This window comes from Petaurus breviceps, unplaced genomic scaffold, assembly GCF_028583685.1.
Source record: "Petaurus breviceps papuanus isolate PSGF00001 unplaced genomic scaffold, PetGlider_PUasm1.0 64, whole genome shotgun sequence".
In the NCBI taxonomy this organism is placed as follows: Eukaryota; Metazoa; Chordata; class Mammalia; order Diprotodontia; family Petauridae; genus Petaurus; species Petaurus breviceps.
This window is the reverse complement of record NW_027186428.1, coordinates 894,414-919,174: the sequence shown is the minus strand read 5'-3', so window position 1 is coordinate 919,174 and position 24,761 is coordinate 894,414. Positions and strand designations below refer to the sequence as shown.

The following is a 24,761-nucleotide window of genomic DNA, read 5'->3' as shown; positions in this document are numbered from 1 at the left end:
ACACACACACACACTCACACACACACACACACACACACACACACCTTCTACCTACAACACTGTAATTTTAACCAGTACACTCTCCTCAAAAATGAACTTAAAACACCATACCCACTTTATAGTCATTCATTATCTTCATATATTCATGAATTCAAGCATTCATGTATTGAGGCCAAATATGTCATGTAATTTACACCAGGTACAGGGGAAGATGCAATGTTTACTTTTATATTTAGGACTACATACTATATTCATATACATTGCCACTAACATGAATTCATCTTGGCTACAGTGACAAACTAGAAATAATGATCAAAATAATGTTGTGAATTTTTAATATAGGATTTTTATAAAACCATATATGCACTTTGAGAATTTTAAACTAAGATTGCAAATGTTAAAGAAATCTATATAGGCATGACAGAAACCATCTGGTAAATATAATTTAGAAACATTTCTTCAAGTTTAGGACAACTGGGGTGGCTAGGTGGTGCAGTGAATAGAGCACTGGCCCTGGAGTCAAGAGGACCCAAGTTCAAATGTGGCCTCAGACACTTAGCACAAAACTAGCATGTGACCTTGGGCAAGGCACTTAACCCCAATTGCCCTGCCTTCCCCCTCCAAAACAACAACAAAAAAAAAAAGTTTAGGAAACTTCATTACAATAGTATACAATGTATTCTTATCCCATAACAAGTTTTTTAGAAAAAGATGAATTGTGGTGCATGAAGAGCAGAATTAAAGTTCTTTATCCACCTGAAAAGAAAATCCCCTGTTGATCACCACAAAGACACACTGCATAGAAATTCAGATATAATGGTTCAGATTAAATTTTGTTCATCTAATAACATTGAGTCCTTTGTAGGAAAATAAGATTAAAGCCATAAGTTCGATTACTTAAGAGGCAGTAAGTGGAAAAAACACGATACCTTAAGTTAAAAAACTTTGGTCAAATGCCAGTTCTGTCCCTAACTAGCTCTGTGACCCTGGGTAAATCCGATTTTGCTATGCTTCAATTTTTTCAATGATATCACCTGTACTATCTGCTTCACAGGGTTATAAGCAAAGTGCTTTGTAGTAAAATGGCATAAATGGGAACTATTTTTGAGTTACAGATCTGGATATAGAACTGAATAATGGTATGATCATTCCTCCTAAAATCTGGAAGGAACTTAATCTTTGGGGCATCCAGACCAAACACTGACAGATGAAACTGGGAACCAGATAAGTTAATTTACCTAACACATGAGTGGCAGAACTGGGATTTGAACCCAGGTCCTCTAACTACAAGTCTAGTACTCTTTCAACTGCATCATGATAATACAGGTAGTAGTTATGTAGAAACGTACAACTGTACACTCCAAGTTACCCTAAAAACTTTTATTTACACTCTTACATGTCACAAATTATTTCTATCATATCTAACAACCTAAATTTTAAGCCTCATAAAGTTATTCTAGGGAAATCACTTTGTAAAGTGCTACATAAAGCTTAAAGCATTTCATAAAAATGAAATATTTAAAAATTTATACATACACTATATTATAGAACAACTTAAAATAACTATTTTCAGTGAGAAAGTGCAACCTTCATATAGTACTACATTAAGTTCTATATTTAGTATCATTAAAGTCAGCCACCTTAATAATTCTGTTGTTTCAGTACCAAATGGCCAAAAAAAAAAAAAAAGTAGAGGATATGAGGAAAGAAGTTAAGGTTAACCATATGTCCAGATGCTATATCTGTACTTTCAAACTGTTTTCTATGGGCTTTTTTGATGGGCATCCTATTATACGATGATGCTAACACCCTGAAAAATGGCTACATTAGAGAAATATGCACACATCATAACCTCTGATCAATTACAAGAAACACTCTGAAAATACTGCTACCAAGGGACAAGGACCCACTCAAAAAAAAAAAAAACCACATGATACATGAGGCATAATTCCAGAGCTAATTAAAAAGAATAATCAAAAAGTGGACTTTCAATTAAGCCTAGCTCTTCTGGACAATTCACAAAATAAAATACATTTTAAAGGAAGATTTGAATAAAAAACTCAAGCTATCAGAGATAGCTGTAGAAATTTTCCTTCTGGATTATTATAGACTTAACAACTCAGGAAGGCAAAACAAAGACATAAGTTTTTAACTACTCAAGCTATTCAGGTGTTTTGGTATTTTTTTAATAATCACAATTACAAACATTAATGACAAAAGTTCATAAAGATTTCCCCATTCAAGGCAAGTTAGCCAGTCCAAAAATGTTTGAATGCTTAAAGAAAATATGTTCTAAAAGTCAGAAGCATTAAGGCTTCTTTGTCACCGTTCATGGGCTACCATCTCCTGCTTTCTTCAGTGATCTGAAAATTAAATTACTTTCTGGAATATATTTAAATACCTTAAAGTGATGATTTCTCTGTTTCCATTCTCTTCAACCCCACTCAGCAAGACTGAAAGATGCTCAATCAGGCTATGTGTGTTAAAAGTACAGTCACTTCTTCCCATACCTTGTGTACACTACTTTTAAAAAGCTTTAGGCTTAGGTTGAAAGGAGAATTCTCCATCAGGTAGGGTTAAGAGATACAGAGTTGGATCTGGATATGAGTCAATGATGACAAGTACAGGGTTCTACAGGGTTATTTGACTTATTGAGTTGCAATCAAGTGACCGTACCAGAATTCAATTCAATAAAAAGCAAGCAAAATTAGGTATATGCTCATGAGTCTAGGCACATCTTACAGTATTTCTAAAGACTTGAGCCCATCAACCCATCTACAACATTTATCTCTTGGCTGTTACATGAACTTCCAGGAGAAGATATGATTAACCAGACTTACAAGAGCAAAGAATAGGGGTTTACCCTAAGTTCCCCACAGATTGCTGAAATAAGTCCAAAATCATGCCTCAGTTCACAAATCAGACAACTCCTCAATACCAAATTCAAAAAAGTTAATCATCCACCTCAACCAGGGCAAAGACACCTTCACAAATAGCTGCTTTTTATCTGTGCCTCTAAGTCAAGTTCTTTGCAGGTCAAAGAACACCCCTGGAAACATTTATGGAAGTATGAATGAAATGGAGAAGGGAAAAGAGAAGAGAATACTTTGTGTTACTGGGAAAATCATGATCTCTTGGATATTTTAGCTTATCTTGGCTTCTTACAAAATTTTTCATCATTACAAAATCCTATAGCTTAAGGAGGATGAGACAATAGATGACTAGCCTATAGATGAGTGATACAATGGCAGCCATGAAATTAAAATAAAAAACAGTTAATGTGTCAGTTTCAATGAACTAGGTTTTCTTTTTTTTATTCCTTGTTATAAGGAATGGCTGGGGGGGGGGGGGGAGGAGGGCAGGAATGTAGGGAGTATAAACACAAAGGATAACAATGTTTTTTAAAAGAAAAGAGGAAGGCCACCAGCTTGTTGGGTAAATTTTCAGTGAAGGATTTATATAAAAATATAGACAAGACTTGCACAGAATGAGAAGTCACAGAGGGGCTGCAACTTATATTGGTGAATCAATTACCTGAACTGATGAATTACAGATTCAAAAGCTTAATCAGGAGATTAAATCAGGCATCTCAATTCCATTCTATGACATTGACTATGTTAACAGGACTATATTAGCTGGAGCCAAGATGGCAGAGTAGCAGGAAATACAGCCAAATTCTCCCCCAATACAACTCCTCCACAAAGATCTAGAAAATGCACCAAGTCCTGATCAAGAAATCCAAGAAAAACCAAAGTGAATCATACTTTCTGCCCAGGTCAGCTTGTGGAGACAGATTGAGAGGTCTATGGACACTGGAAACTGGATGCCAGGGAAATAGTTCAAAGAGTACTCCAACATGCAAAAACTGAAAGACAACCAAGACTATCTGAGCACAAGGTGTCAGATCCATACATGGAAACCCTGACTTAGTGCAGGGTACAGAAATAGATGCCAAAGTGTCAGGTCGAAGATCCAGGGCAGACAGAGAAGGCAGACTGAGACAATTAGTGGAAAGGAAAATGGGAAGGGAGGGGTCCTACCAATACCAGATCTCAAAATCTACTGTAAAGCAGTAATCATCAAAACAGTTTAATACTAAATAAGAAAATGAAAGGTGGATCAGTAGAATAGATTGGGTATATGATATACAGAAGTAAATGAGCCATGTTGGACACATCCAAAGATACATACTATTGGAGAAAAAGTTCACTATTCAAGAAAAACTATAGGGAAAACTAGAAAGGACTATGGCAGAAACTAGGTCTAGACAAACATCTCACACTATATAAACTAAGATGAGCTCCAAATGGGATGTGACTTAGAGATCAAGGGTGATATCATGAACAAATTAGAGGAGCAAAGAAGAAATTATGTCAGATCTATGGATAAAGAAAGAGTTCATGACCAAACAAAAAGTCACAGAAAATAAAAATAGACAATTTTGATTAGATAAAAGTTAAAAGGCTTTTGCACAAACAAAAGCAATCCAGCTAGAATCAGAAGCAAAGCGGGCAGATGGGGGAAATTTTCTGCACCAAGTTTTTCTGAAAAAGTCTGTCTCATGTCTAAGGATTCAAATTCATAAGAATAAGAGCCAAGTGATACCCAAGTGATAGTCAAAAATATATACAAACGGGCAGTTTTCAGGAAAAGAAATCCAAGCTATCATTAGCCATATCTAAATCACTAATAATTAGAGAAATGAATATTAAAAACACCTCTAAGATACCATCTCATACCCCTTTGATTGGCAGAAAAGTGACAAATGCTAGAAAAGCATTTGAAACAGGTACTCTGATGATACTGTTCATGGAGCTGTGAGCTGGTCTGATTATACTGGAAAGTAATTTGGAACTAAGCCTAAAAAGCTATTAAAATGTGTCTACTTTAACCCAGCAAGACAACTACTAGGTCTATACCCCCAAAGGAAAAAAAAAGAGGAAAAGGACCAATATGTACAAAAACATTTATAATAGCTCGCTTTGCAGTGGCAAAGAATTGAAAACTGAAGGGATGACCAAAAATTGGAAAACAGCTGAACAAATCATAGTATATTAATATGAGAGAATTCTATTTTGTTGAAGAAAATGATGGGGATGGTTTCAGAAAAAACCTGAAAATACTTGTAAGAACTGATGCAGAGTAAAATGAGAAAAACTAGAATAACTTCTACAACAGCATTATGAAAACAATCAACTATGACAAACTTAGGGACTCTGATCATCACAATGAATAACCATGATTCCAGAGGATTCATCATCAAACAGATTACTTACCTCCTGAATAGACAGAGTGATGAACTCAAGAGTGCAAACTGAGAAGGGCTGGGGGGAGGGGGTAAGGGAGGGGAATTTGGACATGAATCACTGGGAGAATTTATTTTACTTGACTCTCCATTTTTGTAACCAGGATTTTGTTATTCTTGCTTGCCCAAATTTTCCCAATTGGGGATTGGAGGAGGTGGGAAGGAGAGAAGGCAGATCTTAACTTGAGAAAAAAAATAAGGAAAGAAAGAAAAAGAACCTTAAACAAATGTACCCCTTTTTAGAAGCAGGAATTAAACAACATAAAGGTCTCTTCTTGAATATGCATATTCAAGATAATTTTGCTCACTCATGTAACTACAGTAATTAATACTCTCAAGTAAATGCACCCAAAAACCCTAGAAGGTTCCAATCCTTGTGAAACTAGTTCATGATCACAAATACTTCAGTTTCTTTTTTTTAGAAAATTGTACATCAAAACAGGGCTCTTGATCCTGCCTGGAAAAAGGAGTAGCTCCATCATTATTTTTGGCAACCTAGAGTTGGACAATATCACACTTAACCAGAAGAGGGGGATGATTCACTTTTAGTCCAAAACCAAGCTGTGGGTATTGACCATTTCAACTTAGCACACAACAGGAAAGCAAGTTTTGGTTGTAAGGATGGACTCCTTTTGTCATATTCCTCCTTTCCTGATAGTGAAAGAACAAATGAAGGTGGCCACAGAGCAATTTTTGCCAACCCTAGAACTCTAACTACTAATATTACACTTAGAGCCATATGGCCACAAACAATATAGATAAGCAAAAAGAACTGTATACTTCGCTCCATTTTCCTCAGTCTTTTTGTTTGGCTCTTTCCAAGCTATGCAGGGTTGACAAATAAGGAGGGGAAAAAGTGTTGTCCTCATAAGATGACAATGTTATTGAATCAGCATATCCTTCGTTCTGTGAAGTCTTTCTGGTAGTAATAACCATTGGCTCTTATTCAAGTCTACCTTAAACTAATGGCACAAAATAGCAAAGTGACTTATAAGTCAGGCCTGCCTATAGTCATTAAGTTTCCTCTCTGCAAGACAGAACAAACCTATGACCCTAGTTTCATCAGCATTTTAGTGTAAAGAAAATATTCTAACAAAAATAATATCTTATTTTGCTTTGCTTTCAATCAACAAAAACTGATTTCCTCTTCCTCCTTCCTACTCATTCCAATGTGGGGGGAGGAGGGGTGACATGGGGACGGGAACAGGGGTCTTGAAACAAATATAATCAAGCAAATTCCAAAATTTTGACTACATATAAAAACTACTTTTCATTCTGTACTCTGAATCTATCACCTGTCAGGAAGTAGAGTAACATGCTCCATCACAAGTCTTATGGAATCACAGTGGGTGATCAGAGTTCTCAAATCTTTGAAAGTTATTTGTTTTTACACTGTCATTATTTAAAATGTTCTTGTTCTGCTCAGTTCATTCTGCATTATCTCATACAAGTCTTTCCAGGTTTCACTGAAACTATCCCTTCGCATATTACAATTATATTGTGATGAAGGCTTAAAATAAAAATTGGCAAGGGGCATCGGAGTCACTAATTTACAAAGCCATTTATATAATAAATCCATACTTTTGAAATATCCATGTTCAAAACTAACACCAAAAAAAAGGAAAAAAAATTGTCTAGACTAATTGTTATTGTAAGGAAGCAGGAGAACAAAATGCCATTAGCTTTAGAAAGAAGAACTCATACTCTATTCTCTCCTTCCGAAAGCAAGATGTTCTTTTTTTTTAAAAACTCTCCAAAAATATGTAACTGAATGCTAATGAAATTTGGCTTCCTGTCTCAGGTAAATATTCTATACTGTATCATACTCTCAACAACTTGTAGTGAAAAAATCAGATATTACCAACAAAATAGTAGAGCTGTTCAAGAGTATCTCTCAAAGTCAAGGAAACATCTTAGCAATTTCTACACCTTACAGGCTAGCAGCCAAAACTGAGAAGATAACAGTCTTTTGAAAATCACAATTCTCTTACTTCAGTAAATTATGGTCAAGGAGAAGAAGTTAAGGAACACACAAGTTCCTGGTAAATGAGGAAATACATATTTGCAGAATATAAAACTCCCCTCCAAAAAAAAAAATCACACTTTAAAACAAAAATTCAAAGCTTGTGATTTTTCTCTGCTAATTTTAAGTAGTTGTCCCTCTAAGGAATTCCAATTGCAAAGAAAAATCTTTTTTTTTAAGCTTCCTCTCAAGATATGAAATAAATTACAAAACTTTTATTAGCCAAATTCTAGTAACTAACTAGAATACTCAGATAACAAGGAGCAGCTTTCCATTTTTAGAGGAAAGAACCAAATTTTTTTTTAATCTCATCAGGACTTTAGCTAAAAACAAAACCAACAACCTTCCAAGGTGGATAAATAATTACCCTGATCCTCTATCACTATAACACTGGACAAAGAGTGATAATACATGTAAAAAACACTAAACAAGAATCAAGAAACCTGGTTTTGGTCCCACCTTTTCCACTAACTCACAATATGACCTAAATCCAAGTCACTGTGAATGAGCCTCAGAGGTCTCATCTGTAAAATATAGGGAGAGGAACTGAAATAAATGCTTACCGTGGATACCAACTATCATTGTGTAGTACTCTTGCTGAAGAAACTAAGAGTTTAGGCTATGATGGACTAAGCCTATGATGTACGCAAGAAACTAGACAGGTCAACAACAGTGCTATTGTCATTGGTCAGCAGAAGTAACTTGGTCCTAAGAGTCAGAAGACCTGAATGCAAGTCCTAGCTTTGAAATGTACTAGCTGTGTCTGCATAATTTTGGTTAAGTCATTTTTACCTCTGACACACAGTTTCCTCATCTGGAAAATTATCTGTAAGATAATGCTTTCAATCCCACTACCTGTAGGATAGATAATGTTTTTTTTTAACTACCCTTTTATTTTTACCTTTAAGTAAGTATAATAAGTAATAGGGATTTGTGATTCAGTGGCATAAAAGATAGCTGGTCTTGGAGACAAGAAGACCCAGGTTCAAGCCCCACCTCTGAAAAGTCACTTAATCTCTTACTGCTCTCAGAGGCAGAGAAGTTACAGAGAAGTAAAAATGATAAAAGCTTGAAAATAAAGGTCTAAAGATGAGTGAGAATTCACCAAGATCCTCATACCAACATTATTCCACAGAAAAAATAAGACAAGAACAAAAAACAAAACATTTTAATTTTTCAACAAATGTTGAAGCAGATAATTTCCCTGGCTAATCCTCTACCCTGGAAAAGAGCCCAGGATTTGGCACCAGAAGCCCAAGGTTCACTCTAGCCCTGGTGTCATTGTCTTCCTATGAGACTGGGGGCAAGGCATTTGACTTGTCTCAGCATCCCACAGTAGATAGCCTCTGACCAGGTGATAAAGAGTAGCAGTTCAGCACAATGCCAAGATCCACAGCAATGCCTAACCTTACTCTGAAAGACCCAGGCTAGCTGGGGTCTTAGAGTACATTTTTTAATAAGAGTCTTTCTCTTTAAATAAGATGCTTTAACTAAAGTATTATCACTCTAGACCAACTCTCCAATATTCCTTTTTTTTAAAGTCAAAAGCAGTCAAACAACACAGACTCAGAAATTTTAACAAACCTATAGGCAGCCATTCATTGGCCAGAATACTTCCGACCCTACAAAAAGAAATACAGTAGCAAAATTCCTCCCCACAACTCAAAATATATCAAGCTCCCACCACTTAAAAGCTGCTGCACAAGGAGCTAGGGAAACAAAAAAATGTGATGACTTCAAGGAGCTTACATTCCACTGGAGGGATACAACATGTCCACAAACAAATACAAAGTATGTATAAATTAATACAGTTATTTCCAAAGGGAGAGTATACTAATGATGGGGGGAAGGGAGAGAAGGGGAAGAGGAGAAGGGGAAAAGAAAAGGTCTCAGGTTGGTATCTGAGCTGTGTTATGTTTTTTTCTTAAAGGCAACTGGGAATTCTGTGAGGAAGAAATAAAAACGAAGCACATTCTAAGCATGGAAGACCACTCCTACAAAGTTAGAAGAAATATTGCTGTGTTTGGTAAAGAGCTAGTGGCTGGTTTAACTAGAAGAGACAATGAATGCATAAAAAGGATCAAATTATCTTTCAATAATTGCTGTTGTTCTGTTGTTTCAGTCTGTCCAACTCTTCATGAACTCATTTGGGGTTTTCTTGGTAAGGATACTGTAGCATTTTACCATTTCTTTCAGCTCATTTTATAGATGAGAAAATGGAAGCAAACAGGATTAAGTGACTTGTACAAGGTCACAAGGGTAGTAAAATGTCTGAGGTTAGATTTGAACTCGAGTCCTCCTGACTCCAAGTGCAACACTCCATCCACTGAGTCTCCTAGTTGCCCAATCCATAAATGCTGAAGCCTTAAAAAATGTCAACATAATCCCCTCAAGATCAATTCCCCTGGGGACCCAGCTCTTAGGCTCTTCATACTGGTCTCTGGAAGGCTACTACATGGTATTATGGACAAGAAGAATGAAAGGATATAAAGAACAACCTTCTGACTACAACTTCTTGAAATAGACTTCAGGTTGTCAGTTGACAGATTTATAAATAATACCCTTCTTTATAAACTCTTTAACCAAAGCTCACAGTTTTCTAGTAAAGGGTGTTAGTACACACAATAAAGTCTAGTAGTATGTCTTATTTGTAAGACAACAAAGGGATACAAATGGAGCTGGTAAGGGAAAAAAAACTTTCCTATACTTTTATTGGGGTCTAACTTTTTTCAAAATTAAACAAAAACTTAATTTAAAATCACCTTTAAATTCCCTAAATTTTCACTGTTCTGGAAAAGTTTATCCACAGCAATTCTCTCAACAAACTTTCTAATTCCTCCAATGTGAAAAAGCAGAAAAAATTATGGATTTGGAGTCAGAGATCCTGGATACAAATCCTGGTTCTACCATTTAAGCAAGTCACTTAAGCTCTCCCAGCTGCTTCCTCATCTTTAAAATGAGGGGGTTAGAAGAGACAACCTATTAAAGTCCCTTCAAACTCTGAGTGTATGAGCTCTATAATATAGCTTTCATCAGCTTAAAGGAGAAATACTCATATAAAGACCTCTGATACTCAAATATGAAATACTCAAACCATAAGGACCACAGAGTATAAAACCTTATTAATTCAGGCACTATACTATCCAGGAACTCCTATGGTCCATGACTAGATTTAAGGTATTTGGGAGTTTGCTTATTTTTTAAAAGACCTTTTCTGTTTTTGTTGGTATTAGGTAAGAAAAAAGGATCTCTTAAGTGTGTGTGTATACACACACACACACACACACACACACACACACACACAGCAACAGACCTTTAACATAACATGTCTATATAAGAGATTTTTGTGTATAATTATGCATACCAGAAAGTAACAAAATCACTAACTCAAACTTCACTAGACTTACTCATTTAATTAATCAGTGAGGTTTTACACTAATTTTAAATATTCTTCTAAGAATGATATTTTATTTTTTGGTGAACCAGAACTCATTGCCAGAGACTATTAAAACCTAGCATTTTAGAATATTTATTTTCTGCAAGCTTTTCTCTTCTGAAAACTCTATCATAAAGCATATTATTTAGTACTAAGAAATCAACCATCCTCAGAAACTGGAAGCAAAGGAAAGTTCTATAGTTCTATAGCCAGTTCACAAGAGCCATGCTTGGCAGCATCTGGCACAGGCTACACATACAGGGGAGCAGTGCATGGCAGAGACAGCAGATTCAGGTGGAAGATGCATGCAATGCATCCAGTGGAGCAGTGTCCAGTAGGGACAGCAAATCCAGGAAGGTCAGTGTGGCCTAAGGGAGGTTCTAGTAGGAAGCAGGAGGAATTTCACAATATGACAAGAAGACATTTCCAGGCCTGCAGAATTGCAGGTGTATGCTCAGCCTCCAAGGATATACCCTACCTAGCTGTGTGTTCCCTTCTCCTTCCCCTCCTAGATGGAGTAAGTGTATTCGTGGGAGAAAATGTTATAGGTTTAAGGAAGAAATATTGTTTTGCTACTTTTCTTACTGTGCCATTTCATTAAATATCTTTGCTTTGAGCTAAAAAAAAAACTAAATTGACTTGGGCCCATAGTAAATGTATACAGAATTCATCTGTACAACATATTTAAATAAAGCTTTGGATCTTCTATAATACTTAATATAACTCCAGTGGGAGAAAAAAAACACAATGCTCAACTCTAAATCTATTATCTCTTCAGCAAAAATTGAATAGGGAGGGATAAAGGTACACTTGTGTGTTTAAAAAAAAAAAGAACAAAATCAACTTGATAAACATAAGATAGGGATGATATGGCTAGGCATGTCCCATGAAAAAGAATTGAGAATTTAAGTCGATTGCAAGGTCAAAGAATGAGTCAACAATGTCAACTCTTAAGGCAAAAAAACTAATGCTATCATAGGCTGTATTGAGAGGTATAGTGTCCAGTATGAGGTAACTAACACTTAGATTATATTCACCTTGGTCAGATTATATAACTAATCCATTTGATTCTGCGCATCACATTTGGAAAAGATAAACTGGAGTATGTCCAAAATAGGATGACTAGAAGGGTGAGAGAACTAGAGAGCAAACCACAACTGAAAGTAAGGAAGTTTAGGTCTGCAGAAGAGAAGACTGAGATGGCAGAGAACCTGATTGTGACATTAAAATGTCTTAAGATTTCTCCTGCAGGGGGCGGCTAGGTGGCACAGTGAGTAAAGCACTGGCTCTGAGTCAGGAGGACATGAGTTCAAATTCGGCCTCAGACACAACATAAAAACTAGCCATGAGACCAGCAAGTCACTTAACCCTAATTGGCCTGCCTTCCCCCCTCCAAAATAGCCAAAAAAAAAAAAAAAAAGAAACTGACATAAAAAACACCAGCCAGGAGGCAAAGCACCAAAGTCAACTTTCAACTCAGTTCTTTCCCAGGCCATTACCCCCATACTGATTATATTCTACTCACTTCCCAATCTCAACCCTTCAATGTACCAATTCAAGTCTATACTAACTCTGCCCTGCAATCCTTGCCCCCTCATTATTATCAGTCCTCAACAAGCCCCAACCCTGGATTGCCTCTACGATCCCCCTCCTTTACTCCTATATACCCTTACTGAACAGAGCTACAAGACAATGATGGACCTACTACAATTTTGTTATCTAATATAAACTAGGCCCTCACTGAAGCAAGAGAAACATTTTATTTCTCCCTAACTGATTCACTATCTACTCTCTGAACATTCATCTCTCTCCTTCCTGTTGCACTTCCTCCCCCCTACCTAGCCTAGAATTTCACCTCATACTTAAACAAAAGAAAAAAAATGTTTTGACACTATTCCCCAAGAATTCTCTCTTCTTCCAGATTCATTTTCTCCAACTATCTCCTCCTTCACTCCAGTCTCAGATGAAGAGGTGGCCCTTGTTGCCATGGCAAACTCCTTTAGATGTACCTTTGAACCCATTCTGCCCCAAACTCTCCAGCAAATTGTTCCTACTCTTACTATCCTTCCCACTTTTATTTTCAATCTCTATCTATCAGTTCCTTTACTGGTGCCTACAAAGATGCCTAGGTCTCCCTCATCCTTAAAAAACCCTCACTTAGTCCTAACAACCAGGCTAGCTATCATCCACTTATCTTTCCTTCCCTGCAAGGCTAAAATGGAGAAAGCCATCCATAATAGGTGTTTCTACTCCTCTACTTCTCCATCTCTCCTAAATCCTCTACAATCTGGTTTCTAACATCTCTTAAATTACTAGTGATCTATTAATTGTCAAATTTAATGACCTTTTATCAATTCTGATCTCTCTTGATTTATCTGCAGTATAAGACACTATTGATCACCTTCTGAATACTCTGTCTTTTCTAAGTTTTCATGGCATGGTTCTCTTACCTGTCCAACTGATTTCTCAGTCTCTCTTACTCTTTAACTGTGTCACACCTATGGTCCCTCAAGGCTCTATCCTGGGCCCTCTTCTCTCTTCATTCTCTCCTTTCAGCTCCCAAGGGTTTAATTATCTTCTCTATGTAGATAATTACCAGATCTACATAGGTATCACAAATCTATTTCCTGACCTAAAAGCTAAGCATCTCCAACTACCACTTCAACATTTTGAATAGGATGTCCCATTGGCATCCCATACTCAGCACCCAAAATCAGCACATCCAAAACAGAATTATCTTTCCTCTTAACCTCTCCCTCTTCCAAACTTCCCTATCATTGTGTAGCAGGAACTATGTGGCATGGTGGATAGAGCCCAGGAGTTGGAATTAAGACCTGAATTCAAATGCAACCTCAGGCACCATTACCTATGTGACCCTGGGGAAAGTCATCTTATTGCTCAGTCATTTTCAATTGTGTCAGACTGTTCATGACCCCACTGGGGGTTTTCTTGGTAAAGATACTGCAAAGGTTTGCCATTTCCTTCTCCAGCTCATTTTACAGATGAGGAAACCAAGGCAAGCAGAGTTAAGTGACTTGCCTAGGACCATACAGTTAGTAAGTCTGAAATAGGATTTGAACTTGGGAAAATGAGTCTTCCTGACTCAAGGACCCAGCCCTCTACCCACAGCACCACCTAAATGTCCCTGGGAAAAGGCACTTAACCCTTATGTGCCTCAATTTCCTCATTTGTAAAACCTCCCAGGTTTATGTTGAAGATAAAATGAGACAATATTTGTAAAACAATTAGCACAGTACTGGAACATAGTGGATGCTTAAAATTTTTAAAGTAATTATCACAACTGAGAGTACCATCATCCTTACCATCACTTTGGCTCAAAAGTTCAGTGTTATCCTCATTCACTCCACATATCCAATGTGCTATCAAATCTTATTTTTAATTTCACAACATCTCTCATACAGTCCCCTTCTATTCACTCATATAACAACAACTCTAGTTCAGGACCCCATCACTCCTCACCTTCTGAAATACACCAGGAGCCTGGGCTCCCTGGCTTCAAATCTCTTCCTACTCCAACCCAGACTCCAACTTAGCTGCTAAGATGATTTTTCATATGCAATAGGTTTGACCATGTCATTATACCTACACAAACTCCAGCAGCTCCCTATCACCTCTAGGACCAAATTTTTAAAATCCTGTTTGGTTTTTAAAACTCTCCATAACCTGGCCTAGTCTTCTAGCACTACTCCCCTCCATACACTCTATGCTGGCCTACTTTCAAGTCTTTCTCTCTCCCAACTCCATCTCTCATCTCCATCTCCTTACCTATATACTGGTTGTCCCCTCATCAGTCAATAAACATTTATTAAGCACCTACTATATTCTAGGCACTGCACTAATCATGGGGATACAAAGAAAGGTAAAGGACAGCCCCTGCTCTCAAGCTCACAGTTTAATTAATGCAGGAGACAACATGAAAACAACTAGGTACAAAAAAAGTTATGTAGAGCATAAAGTGGAAATAGTCAACAGAAAGAAGGTGCTAGGGAGTCAGGAAAAGTTTCCTATGAAGGTAGACTTTAGCAAAAACTTAAAGGAAACCAGGGAAGCAAGGAGACAAAAATGAGGAGAAAGCATTCCAGGTATGAGAGGTAGTCAGTGAAAATGAACAGGAGTTGGGAGATAGAATATCTTTCTTGCTAATATCACTGGATCAAAGAATAAATGGGAGAAAGGGAATGCAGGGTGATGGAAGGGCAGATTACTAAGGGCTTTGAATGCCAAGCAGATATATAAAGTATACCTTGTACTTTATATTTTATTCTGGAGGTGCTAGGGAGTCTCTGTAGTTTATTGAGTAAGGCAGTAACATGATCAGACCTGCTCTTTTGGAAGGCTACTTTGACTACTAAGTAGAAGAAGGGAATGCCCTTCTTTCTCAACTCTGCTTCTTGTTTGCTTCTTGATTTCCTTCAAGACAGATCTCAAATCCCACCTTCTACACAAAATATTTCCCTAGCCTCCCCCTTTGGGTTACCTTCCACCTACTCTATATATAACTAGCTATAGAAAACTAGAAACACTATAGTAACACTAGTTAGTGTTGCCTTCCACATTAAAATGTACACTCCTTGAAAGTATGGACAGTTTTTTGCCATTCTTTGCATCCCCAGGGCTTAGCACACTGCCTGGCACATAGCAAAGACTTAAAATGCTTATTGACTGACACCACTGAAATAAATACAACTGGAATACAAAAAAAAGAGAATATGATAACCTTACTGAACTATAGGATAGCTAAGATCAAAAACTTTAATAGACTACTATAAAGTATACTAATAAAATTATAGGAGTTTTCACATTTTACATAGGAAAAACCACATTAACTATTTCAAAATAATATCCATGACTTAGGAACATAGTGAACTGTAGACTAATAAGTAGAACTGAGATAATTTTCTTTGTGATAGGTAACAGATCTAAGGAGAGCAAAGTCAAAGGTAAAGATTTAATGAAACTCAAAAAAAAAAACCTAAAAAACATCACTGGGGTCCATATGATCCAAATTCTGAGGAAAATACTTTCTTCAAACAACAAAAGTTTATTCTAAGTAAAAGGTTCATTTCCCTGCATTACAATTTCAACTTTCACATTTTTTATTCTGAATGTTACTAAAACCTTTCTCTCCCAATGTAAACAGACAGTAATTAAGATGACTTTATTACTGATTTTTTCAAGTAGTACTTCATTGATCTAGCTTAGCTCTTAATTAAATTGTAAGAACTGAATCAACATTGTTATTCACAAATTTCATGACAGAATGACTGTATACCCAAATTGGTCTATAAAAGGGGGAAGGGGTTTAATATTATCCCAACTTTATAATAAGTTACATAGTACCATTAAATAAACTTAATGGAAGACTATATTGCAGATAAATAACAATAAGAGTCTAAAAATTACTCTTTAGCCAGTCATCCCTTCATCCTTTACTATCCCCCCAAATACTTTACTTAAAAAAAGTGACACTTGTTAAATCTAATTTTCACTTTCTCTTCACTGATATCTGGTAGAAAAGCTAACGAAAGGTAACATGGCCAAAAAGTAAACAGAAAAAGCAATAAGGGACCAGTATAATCTTAAAATGAATAAACTTCCCTGAAGAGTGATTTCCCATTATTATACTTAGCTAGTCTAAAAAGAAAGGAAATAAAAAAGAATGATCATAAATTTCCAAAATTAATGTCTCTACTTCCCTTCTACCCCAATTATTTGGTGTGGTTTTTTTTTATTTCTGTAAGTATAGATCAATAAACAAGAGAGCCATTAGTTGCAAAATTACAATAAGGCCAAAAACACAACTTTTAATCAAGCTTTAACCTAGAACCAACACCAATTTTCTGATATATTCACCATTTCAGACTGGTATTGTTTGAAATTTATTATCACAGTTCAAATTTTTCATTTTTGTTAAAAAATAAAATAGCATTCAGAAATGTTTACACAAAACAACAACAGGCAAGTTGTACTATTTACCAGAAGAATATCTACAATGTTTTACTTTTTACAATAAGGGGCTTCTAATAAGCCCATAACTGGTAAATGTCTCCTTGAAAAGTGTTAGGCAGTTAAAATATAAGCTGTTACTATACTCTTCCATGGGAGAATAAACAAGTCAAATCCTAAATTGCTAATGATGCCATAAAACATTAAATTATAATGTCAGACCAGCTGTATTCAGCTAAAAAGCCAAATTTTTATATCTTTTTTAGTTCCCAATCTGTCACCTTTTCTTGTGGCCCATTCAAAACATTTAAGTAAAAGGTTTCAAATAAATGTAACCAAAATGTATCAAATTAAGCCAAGATAGTTGCAACTTGTTAAAACTAGAAGATCTGAGAGAGTGACTGAAAAAATACACAGTATTTTGTGGATACTTGGTGACAAGTTCTACTTTAAATATGCAAAAGAAATGATGAGCTTGACCTACAAACTGAAGAAAGGGTCAACTGTAACCAAAAAACAATATGCTTCCCCTGGTGGCTAAGGAATGGAGGAGTCATGTGTAAGAATGGGGGGAGGAAGGGGTGAAGGGGAGCCCAGCCTAGTTTCCTAAGTCTGCTCCGTCCTTCAAACAAATGAGAAGTGACTATAAAAATGGGAGGGGCACTCTTCAAATTCAGGTAATAAAAATTATTACAAAGTAACATGGAGGGTTTTTTTTAAGCTCAAGCCTTTTATGTACTGATATTCTATCTACACAGTTTAAAAGATTTATTTTCACTTAAAATAGACATTATCAAAATTACAAGGAAAGGTAAAATTGCAAGAAAAAAAAGTACATGTCCAAAGTATAGGGGAACAAGACAAAAGTCATCTCCACTTGGTAACTTCAAATATCAAACCACAATAGATACCTTAAACCTTTACAACTAGAGTTAAGAGTTGTACCTATTTCAATGGTTGGTCCTATCCTATTTTCTGTTAGTATACTATGGAAAAGAGATTATGCATTATTCAAAGAAGTCTGAAACACACAAATGAAGCAACTCTAGGTCTAAAAACCTCAGCCAATAAGAGTGTTTGACTAAGGGTCAAGTTTTAAAATGTTTTTTTTTTCCAAATACAACTTCTTCCCTATAAGAATTCTATACACCAACCAACACGTCAAATAAACTGACAACTTGAGATCCCAAGCATTAAAATCTAACTAAAATTATTTTGTTTGCATGCAGATTTCTTCCTAAACCACTTTAAATTATCTTGGACATAAAAGCAAGCAGGATATCGTTTCAAAAATGTACTGTTCTTGTTTCTAGGGGATGAATTTGGGGCTGTTTTTTTTTTTATTAATCTATTCTTTAAGATGAGACTTTTGATTATTTTATTTTCATAACTTGTCCTCCACCCCCACCACTACCACAACCACTACCTCCAAAGGAAAAAAAAATTTACAAAGAAGCCTCCAAAAAAAAAGCAAACTGCCACATGAGAGTCTCTCCTGGCTAAATAAGCTTTTCTTCTTTTTTCCTGCAAAGCGCCCTCTGGAACCCACTTCTCTTATAAACTGAAACAATAAGTATTTTGTCCTTATTCCATCCATCCTTGACATTTCAAAATCGGGAATAAGGAGGGAAGCAATGGCTCAGCATGACAGAACGGAAGAAAAGGGAATCTTGAGTAATAATTGATTGGGTAGGGATGTCTATTCTATGTGGTCAGTGAAATTTCATTAAGTCCATTTAGCTTGCTAGATGCTACTTCACTACCATAATCACGGTGAATGTGAAACTAACCACACCTGAGCCAGAATGGAGTCAATACAATTGCTTCCACTCTACATCCCCGCTATCGATACATTCTCAGCTCTCCGGAGGATACATATCAAATCATAAGTTACACTGGTATTTCGTGAAGGAGAAATCATCTTTTTTTAAGTCTGGAGGCACGTTGGCAGAACACGTTCTCCCTCCCTCCTACCCCCCCTTGCTGTTCTTCCCTTGGACAGCAGGGCGAACACACACAAAAAGAAAGTTGTTGATTTGATCTCCACTCCCTACCCAAATCCCCTCACACTCCTTAAAATCCACATGATCTACGTTTTCCCGTAAGATTTTCTCCCCAAGAAATGAAAAGGGTGGAGTGACTGTCCCTCAAATATAACCCACCTGGAAAGACTCGTGTGCAACAACCAAGGACATACACACCAGCAAAGTCCCCCAGCACCGTCTCTAACCAGTTTGAGGCTACTACCCTACCCAATCCGTCTCAGGTTCTAGATACCCTACTCTTCCACCCCAAGCAGGGGCAGCTCACCCAATGTCTGGAGGACCACCCCCCCCACCCCCAAGGGTGCCAAACTCACCAGGATCAAAATCGGGGACCACTGCCTGGTACTGGGGTCCGACTCTCATGCCACCTCCTCCTGCAAATAAAAGGAGAATAGGAGGGAAGTCAGCGAGGGCTCCGAGCAGAGTTTGGAAGCTGGGCAGGAGGGGGCGACAGGGTCGCCAGGGCGGAAGGGGGGGGGGGGGAGGGGGAAATTGGAGGCAGGGTAGCCTCGGCTCGAGTTTGAGGCTATCACCTACCATGCTCTTCATCACTCGAGGAGCCCGAGCTCGCTTCCTCCCAGGAGTTGGTGCTATTTCCATTGGGCGCCGCGGCGGCAGCCGCTGCCAAACTTTTATTATGGCCATTATTGGCGGAGCCGGCGGCCGAGGCGGAGGCTGCAGCGGAGGAGGCAGAGGCGGCAGAGGCCGAGGCGGAGGCTGAGGCTGAGGCGGCGGCAGCAGCGGCTGCGGAGGAGGAGGAGGAGGAGGAAGAGGAGGAGGAGGCAGTAGTGGTGGCGGCGGCGGCGTTGGCGGCGGCGGCCGAGGAGGCAGCGGCATTATTCCTCCCCCTCCTCTTCCCCAGCACCTCCGGGCCCTTCTCCACCATGGCTGGCATCGAAGGGGACGGCGGGGCGCGGGGAGGAGGGAGCAAAGTGAGGCTGAGGGGCGAGGCGGAGGGGAGGCTCGCCGCGAGGGCGCAGGGAGGGGGCGCGCCCGCCGCCCGCCGAGGGGACCGGGGGCCCGGGGCTCCGGGGGGCGACAGTTGGAATCGGGGCTGCCCGAAGGGAGAGAGGGCTGAGGGAGAGACTTGTGACGGCAGCCGGGTACGCGGAGCCGCTTCAACGCCCCAGCTCGAAGCCAAGCGCAACTTTCGCTCTCATCGCCGCCCGCACTTCACTGGCTCAACTACTCTGGGAGCAGGGAGTAGGGGGGAGGGGGGAGGAGAGAGGGCAGGGGAGGGGAGGAGGAACAGAGAGGGAGCTCAGCCGAACCCAGCCCGCCTGAGGAAGGCCCCGCCCCCCTCCCGGCCTCTCATTGGTCCCTTCGGGATTTTGGAAGGGCCACAGTCACGTCGGTTGGCTGGGACACCCCGTCTGTCAAAAGGAAGCTGGGTGCGGAAGGGAGGGGGAAGGAGGAGGGGGCGGACCCGGCGCTTCCGTTGCTCGAGTTCGGTTGACGCGTATAGCCCGCTGTACGTGGTTGGGGGTTTGCAATCTCTCTACGCCCCATGATCCCTCTCTCTAGTCTAGGCAATGGAGAAGACTTAGGCTATCTCCCCCCCAACCGCCCTTCCCGATAATGCCCGCCAACCAACACCTTCATCTGTCTTCCCCCAAGGATGCCACCGAAAGGCTAAACACCTTTTTTTTTTTAATATGTTAAAAAAAAAAAAAAGCTGTTAAAGCCGGACTACTTTTTCTCCTCCCCCTTTCAGCGGAAGGTTACATCACAGTTTGAATGGAGTCCATACAAAGAAGAGAAACTAATTGGAAGAAACTAATTGCGCCAATCTCCCTCCCTCCACCCCTATATCTTCTCCAAGGATTGGGGAGGTGGAGAACCAGAGGGAGAAATGCTTTTGAGGTTGGGTCTATTCCCAATACAATATAAAAAGTGCCCCCCCCTTGGGTGAAAAAGAGGAAAGTGGGAGTTGGGGGGGGTAGTCATCTGAATTGCTGGAGTTGCCCAAATTATTGTGTGTGCTGCGGCCAAAGGGAAAGAGGAGGAGGAGCTTCCTGCTGCGGAGGGCCATCTCCTCTCTCCCTATTCTCCCTCCGGGCCGAACCCCGCCTCCTAAGGGAGCAGGCGAGGTCCCAGCCACTTTGCGATGTTCGACCTTAGACGGCTGGAAGATGTTTATTCCCTGTTTGAACAACAGTAGCTCCATGAGGAGATAATAATGTATACATCTTTCTCACACATTCACCCTCCCGGGTCTGGAGTTGCAGAGTTTCCAGTCAAATTGCCTCTTTGTAGCTAGATGCTGCTGGTCAGTGTCATGATACTGTAAATTGTGCTGGGACTGCACCTTATCACAGATTGCATCCTTCCAAACTGTCCCTCAGTCTCTGCCTGCACTCCCTGTGTCCCTATCTCCCTATCTGCTAGAGCAGGGTAAAGGGATGGAAGAGCAGAGCTGCTGATAAAAAGTGGTAGTGCTTCTGGGTTTGGGGGTTGAATCTTCCTCCTTACTTGTCCCCCTTCCGCCACCACTGGTTCTCAGATATTTAATTTCTCGACTATTACTGGAAGACAAATGAAGTCCATCGAATGCTCTGAGAGAGTTGCACTTAATGAAAATGGCCGGGATGTTGGAGAAAAGGATAAAGAGAAAAACATTGACACCCAAATCCCTTTGTTATGTGGGTCAACTTCCTCCAAAGACAAAGTCCACTTTTCAGTACTGAAAGCACCTCAATCTTCTAAAGAAATTAGTCCACTAATTTCCAAACCCTTGGATCTCCTGGGAAGAACTTGCCTTTTCAAATACCTGGACTTAGTTTTTCGTTGCTTTTGCTTTATCCCCTCTGGCTCAAATCTAGAGCTGAAGAAATTCATATGAATGGCTGAACAGTGATGTGAGAAATTTACAAGTTCAAAGACTTAAAGGGACAAAACCCACCCGGGCTATTTTGAGGTCTGATGATACATTAGATGATTATATAGAAAATATTGTTTGGCCAAAAATCAAATGTTTTCCAAATAAAATATCATTAATGGATAATTGGGGAGGGTCTTCAATAATTAATTTTTTAAAACTCATCAGAAAAATAACATCCTTTCAAACTAAAGCTTAATATGTGTAGGATTTACACCAGTTCAGGAATATAAATAACTATAGAAAAATGTTGAATTTCTTGGTTTTAAAGACTAAATAATCAGATATTTAAATTCAGTTGTGAATACTACATGAGCATTTCTTATTAACTGTTGAATTAACCATATTCACTTCTGCTTAAATGATCTTACATTGGAATAAGTGGCACCCATTTTAGGAATACTTGTTACATGAATTTCATATTCATTGTTAATAGAGTAAAAATTATGCAATTGTTTTCTTAAAGATTGTTGTAGATTATTTGGATCAAAGAACTGTTTTCATGTAGGTCACCAAATATTTATAGTAGTATTTAAATACTTTTCAAACCACAAAATATCTCATTTTCTGTTATTTTTTAGAGGCACTTACAGTGACAGGGAAAATGCTGGATTTGGAGTCAGAGGACCTAGATTCTGGTTCTGGTTTCTGTGGTTTCAGTGTTCTCATACCCAAAATGAAAAGGTGGGACTAGATAGTCTTTTAGGTCCTTTCCAGCTCTAAATCCTATGATCCTAAGTGACTTTATTGTAAAAATGACCTCTCTGTTTACCTTTCTGTAACTCATCTGTAAAGTGAGTACTTTATGTAGGAATATGCCTATAAAGCATTTTGCACTTACTCCTTTTTCTATAATTAATTTAACAGCTATCAAAAACAATCAAATCTGGGGGTGGGGCATTGATAAGATCAACTCACATCAAATTTCATGAGTTTGCTGGGAGGTGAGCTTTTGACTGACCTTACCTCCCCCTAGAAGGTCTGGATATGGCCATTGGCCCTTTAGGAAGACCAAAAAAGAACAAAACCCATTTAAGGTTTTACAACTAGGCTAAAAAAAACATTTATTTGGAGTCACTGTCCTATGGGATGGACTTTCAGTAACTAAAAGCTACCCCCAAGATGAACAGGTTAATTCAGAATCATACAGACAGATTCTTTTTGGAGAAATCAACCCATTTCCACTGGTTTATAAAAGAAATCTTCATTAAGGACTCTAGGTTTTTTTACCTTTCTTCAGGAGAAACTGTAGGAGTGCCTACAGTGACTGCCTCAAAGACACACATGGGAGTTGCATGTGCTTACCACCTAAGTCCACATGGTAGGAAAGGAGAGTTCTTGCCTTTTGCCTTTTTTCCTTTCTGAGCACAAGTTAGAAACCAAAGACTTGACCATGGATTTCCCTGGACCAAATGATGGAAAGAGCCAGGGAAGTGGTGGAGTATCATAGAAACATAGATATGTGCTTGCCCACATGCCTTGAGAAGGGACTTTAGGACTCTGATCAGTGCAATGACCAACCACTTTTCCAGAGGATGGATGATGAAGCATGCTACTACTTACCACCTAATAGAGGTAATGGACTCAAAGTATACATTTTAGACATGAGCAATTTAGAGATTTGTTTTGCTTGACCATACATTACAAGGATTTTGCATTGTTGGGGTCTTTTTTTTTCAATGTGAGAGTTGGGAACAAGGGAGATGGGAAGGTAAAGGGAGGAATGGTGATAGGACTGCTAAAACAAAAAAGAGGATGATGGAAGATGTTTTTCTAACTGATAAGCAAAGGTTTGCAAAACACTTTACATAGATTAACTCATTTGATCCCAACAACAATCCTACAAAGTGGGTGCCATTATTATCTTCATTTTACAGAATAGAACAGAAGGGAGGACAAAGGGGAACACAGACAAGCAAGACAGCTTTGAAGGTTACAAGTTGAATTTGTTACATGCTTAAAAGAAAAAAGACAAGTAATATATAATACATTCTCATTTTCATGTAGAATCTTCTTTTTATTATCTACTTTGTATTATAGAAATGATCCTTTGGTGCTTTAGTTCAGAATAAAAAAAAACAAACTTAAAAACAAGAAAAGGGAGTTCAAGGACATTTTCATTCCCAAACATTTGCGTCCAAGTAGAGAAGGGACAGCAATGAAGGGGAATGCCAGCCTTAGAAATGGCCTTGCAAATAATCCCAAATTTGATAGTTTAGCTTCTAGCCAAGGAAGGGGAATTACCTGAATAGTGTGCCTCTAAGAGAAAGAAGAGGATTGTCCATATGGCACCCAAAGATAAAGAAGCAGCCAAAGTTCAAAATTATGGCAGAAAGGATCCAAATAGTCCTTGACTTTGTTCTCTGCTGTGACCTTAAGTTATTCAGAGAGAGAGAGAGAGAGCAAATCCATTAGGAAAGGGATTACCTGTCTAGCAGCCCCTAAGTGTGTTTCCTTTCTAGGAGAGAAAAGTCTTCAGAAGAAGGTCTCTGAGGAATATAAAAGATTGGATCCAATGGAGAACTTAGAGAATTGTATTGATTGCTTAGAGGCTCTTTCAAGTCTTCTGCCTTTTATGCATTTTCTATGGGTGTGAAATCAATGTTGTCCTATACCTGATATCATTGAAACCTTGAATCATGGGTACTGTTACTCCATGTTTGTAGAGATCTAGATTCAAGTATTTAATGATTTTCCCAGATTAAGCTCTGGGTATGGGTATAACAAGCCAAAGAGAGTCACATTTTAGGGTCACCCTCCAAGATGAACCCATCCCTGTAAACTCAGTTATAGGTTTAGAGGTTATTATTACACATACAAATCAAGGCAAATTATTATCCCAAACTCTTAGCTTAAATTTAACTAGGCAGAATCAAAAGAATTAATTAGTAAAGAAAATGTTTTTGCTCTTATAACTCATCTCTTGTCTAAGAAATTTAGACTTCTCATACCTAAAAAAAAAAAAAAAAGAACTAACTAGTGTGATTCAGCAACCAGGTTACAGTGGATAGAGCACTAGGCCTGAAATCTGGAAGATCTGAGTCCAAATCCAACCTCAGATATTTACTAGCTGTGTGACCCTGGGCAAATCACTTGCCTTCTATTTG

General features: G+C 38.5%; 1 protein-coding gene across 1 annotated transcript in view; it reads right to left on the bottom strand.

The window, feature by feature from the left end:
• Window positions 1-19,739, bottom strand: part of RCOR1 (REST corepressor 1) — a 138,790-nt gene extending 119,051 nt beyond the window's left edge. The window contains exons 1-2 of the mRNA XM_069103748.1: window positions 19,314-19,739; window positions 19,091-19,150 (exon numbers count right to left, since the gene is read on the bottom strand). Coding sequence (XP_068959849.1) covers window positions 19,091-19,150; window positions 19,314-19,671 — 418 coding nt within the window. The 5' untranslated portion in view covers window positions 19,672-19,739. The remainder of the gene's footprint in view (window positions 1-19,090; window positions 19,151-19,313) is intronic.
• Between the last annotated feature and the right edge of the window lie 5,022 nt (window positions 19,740-24,761).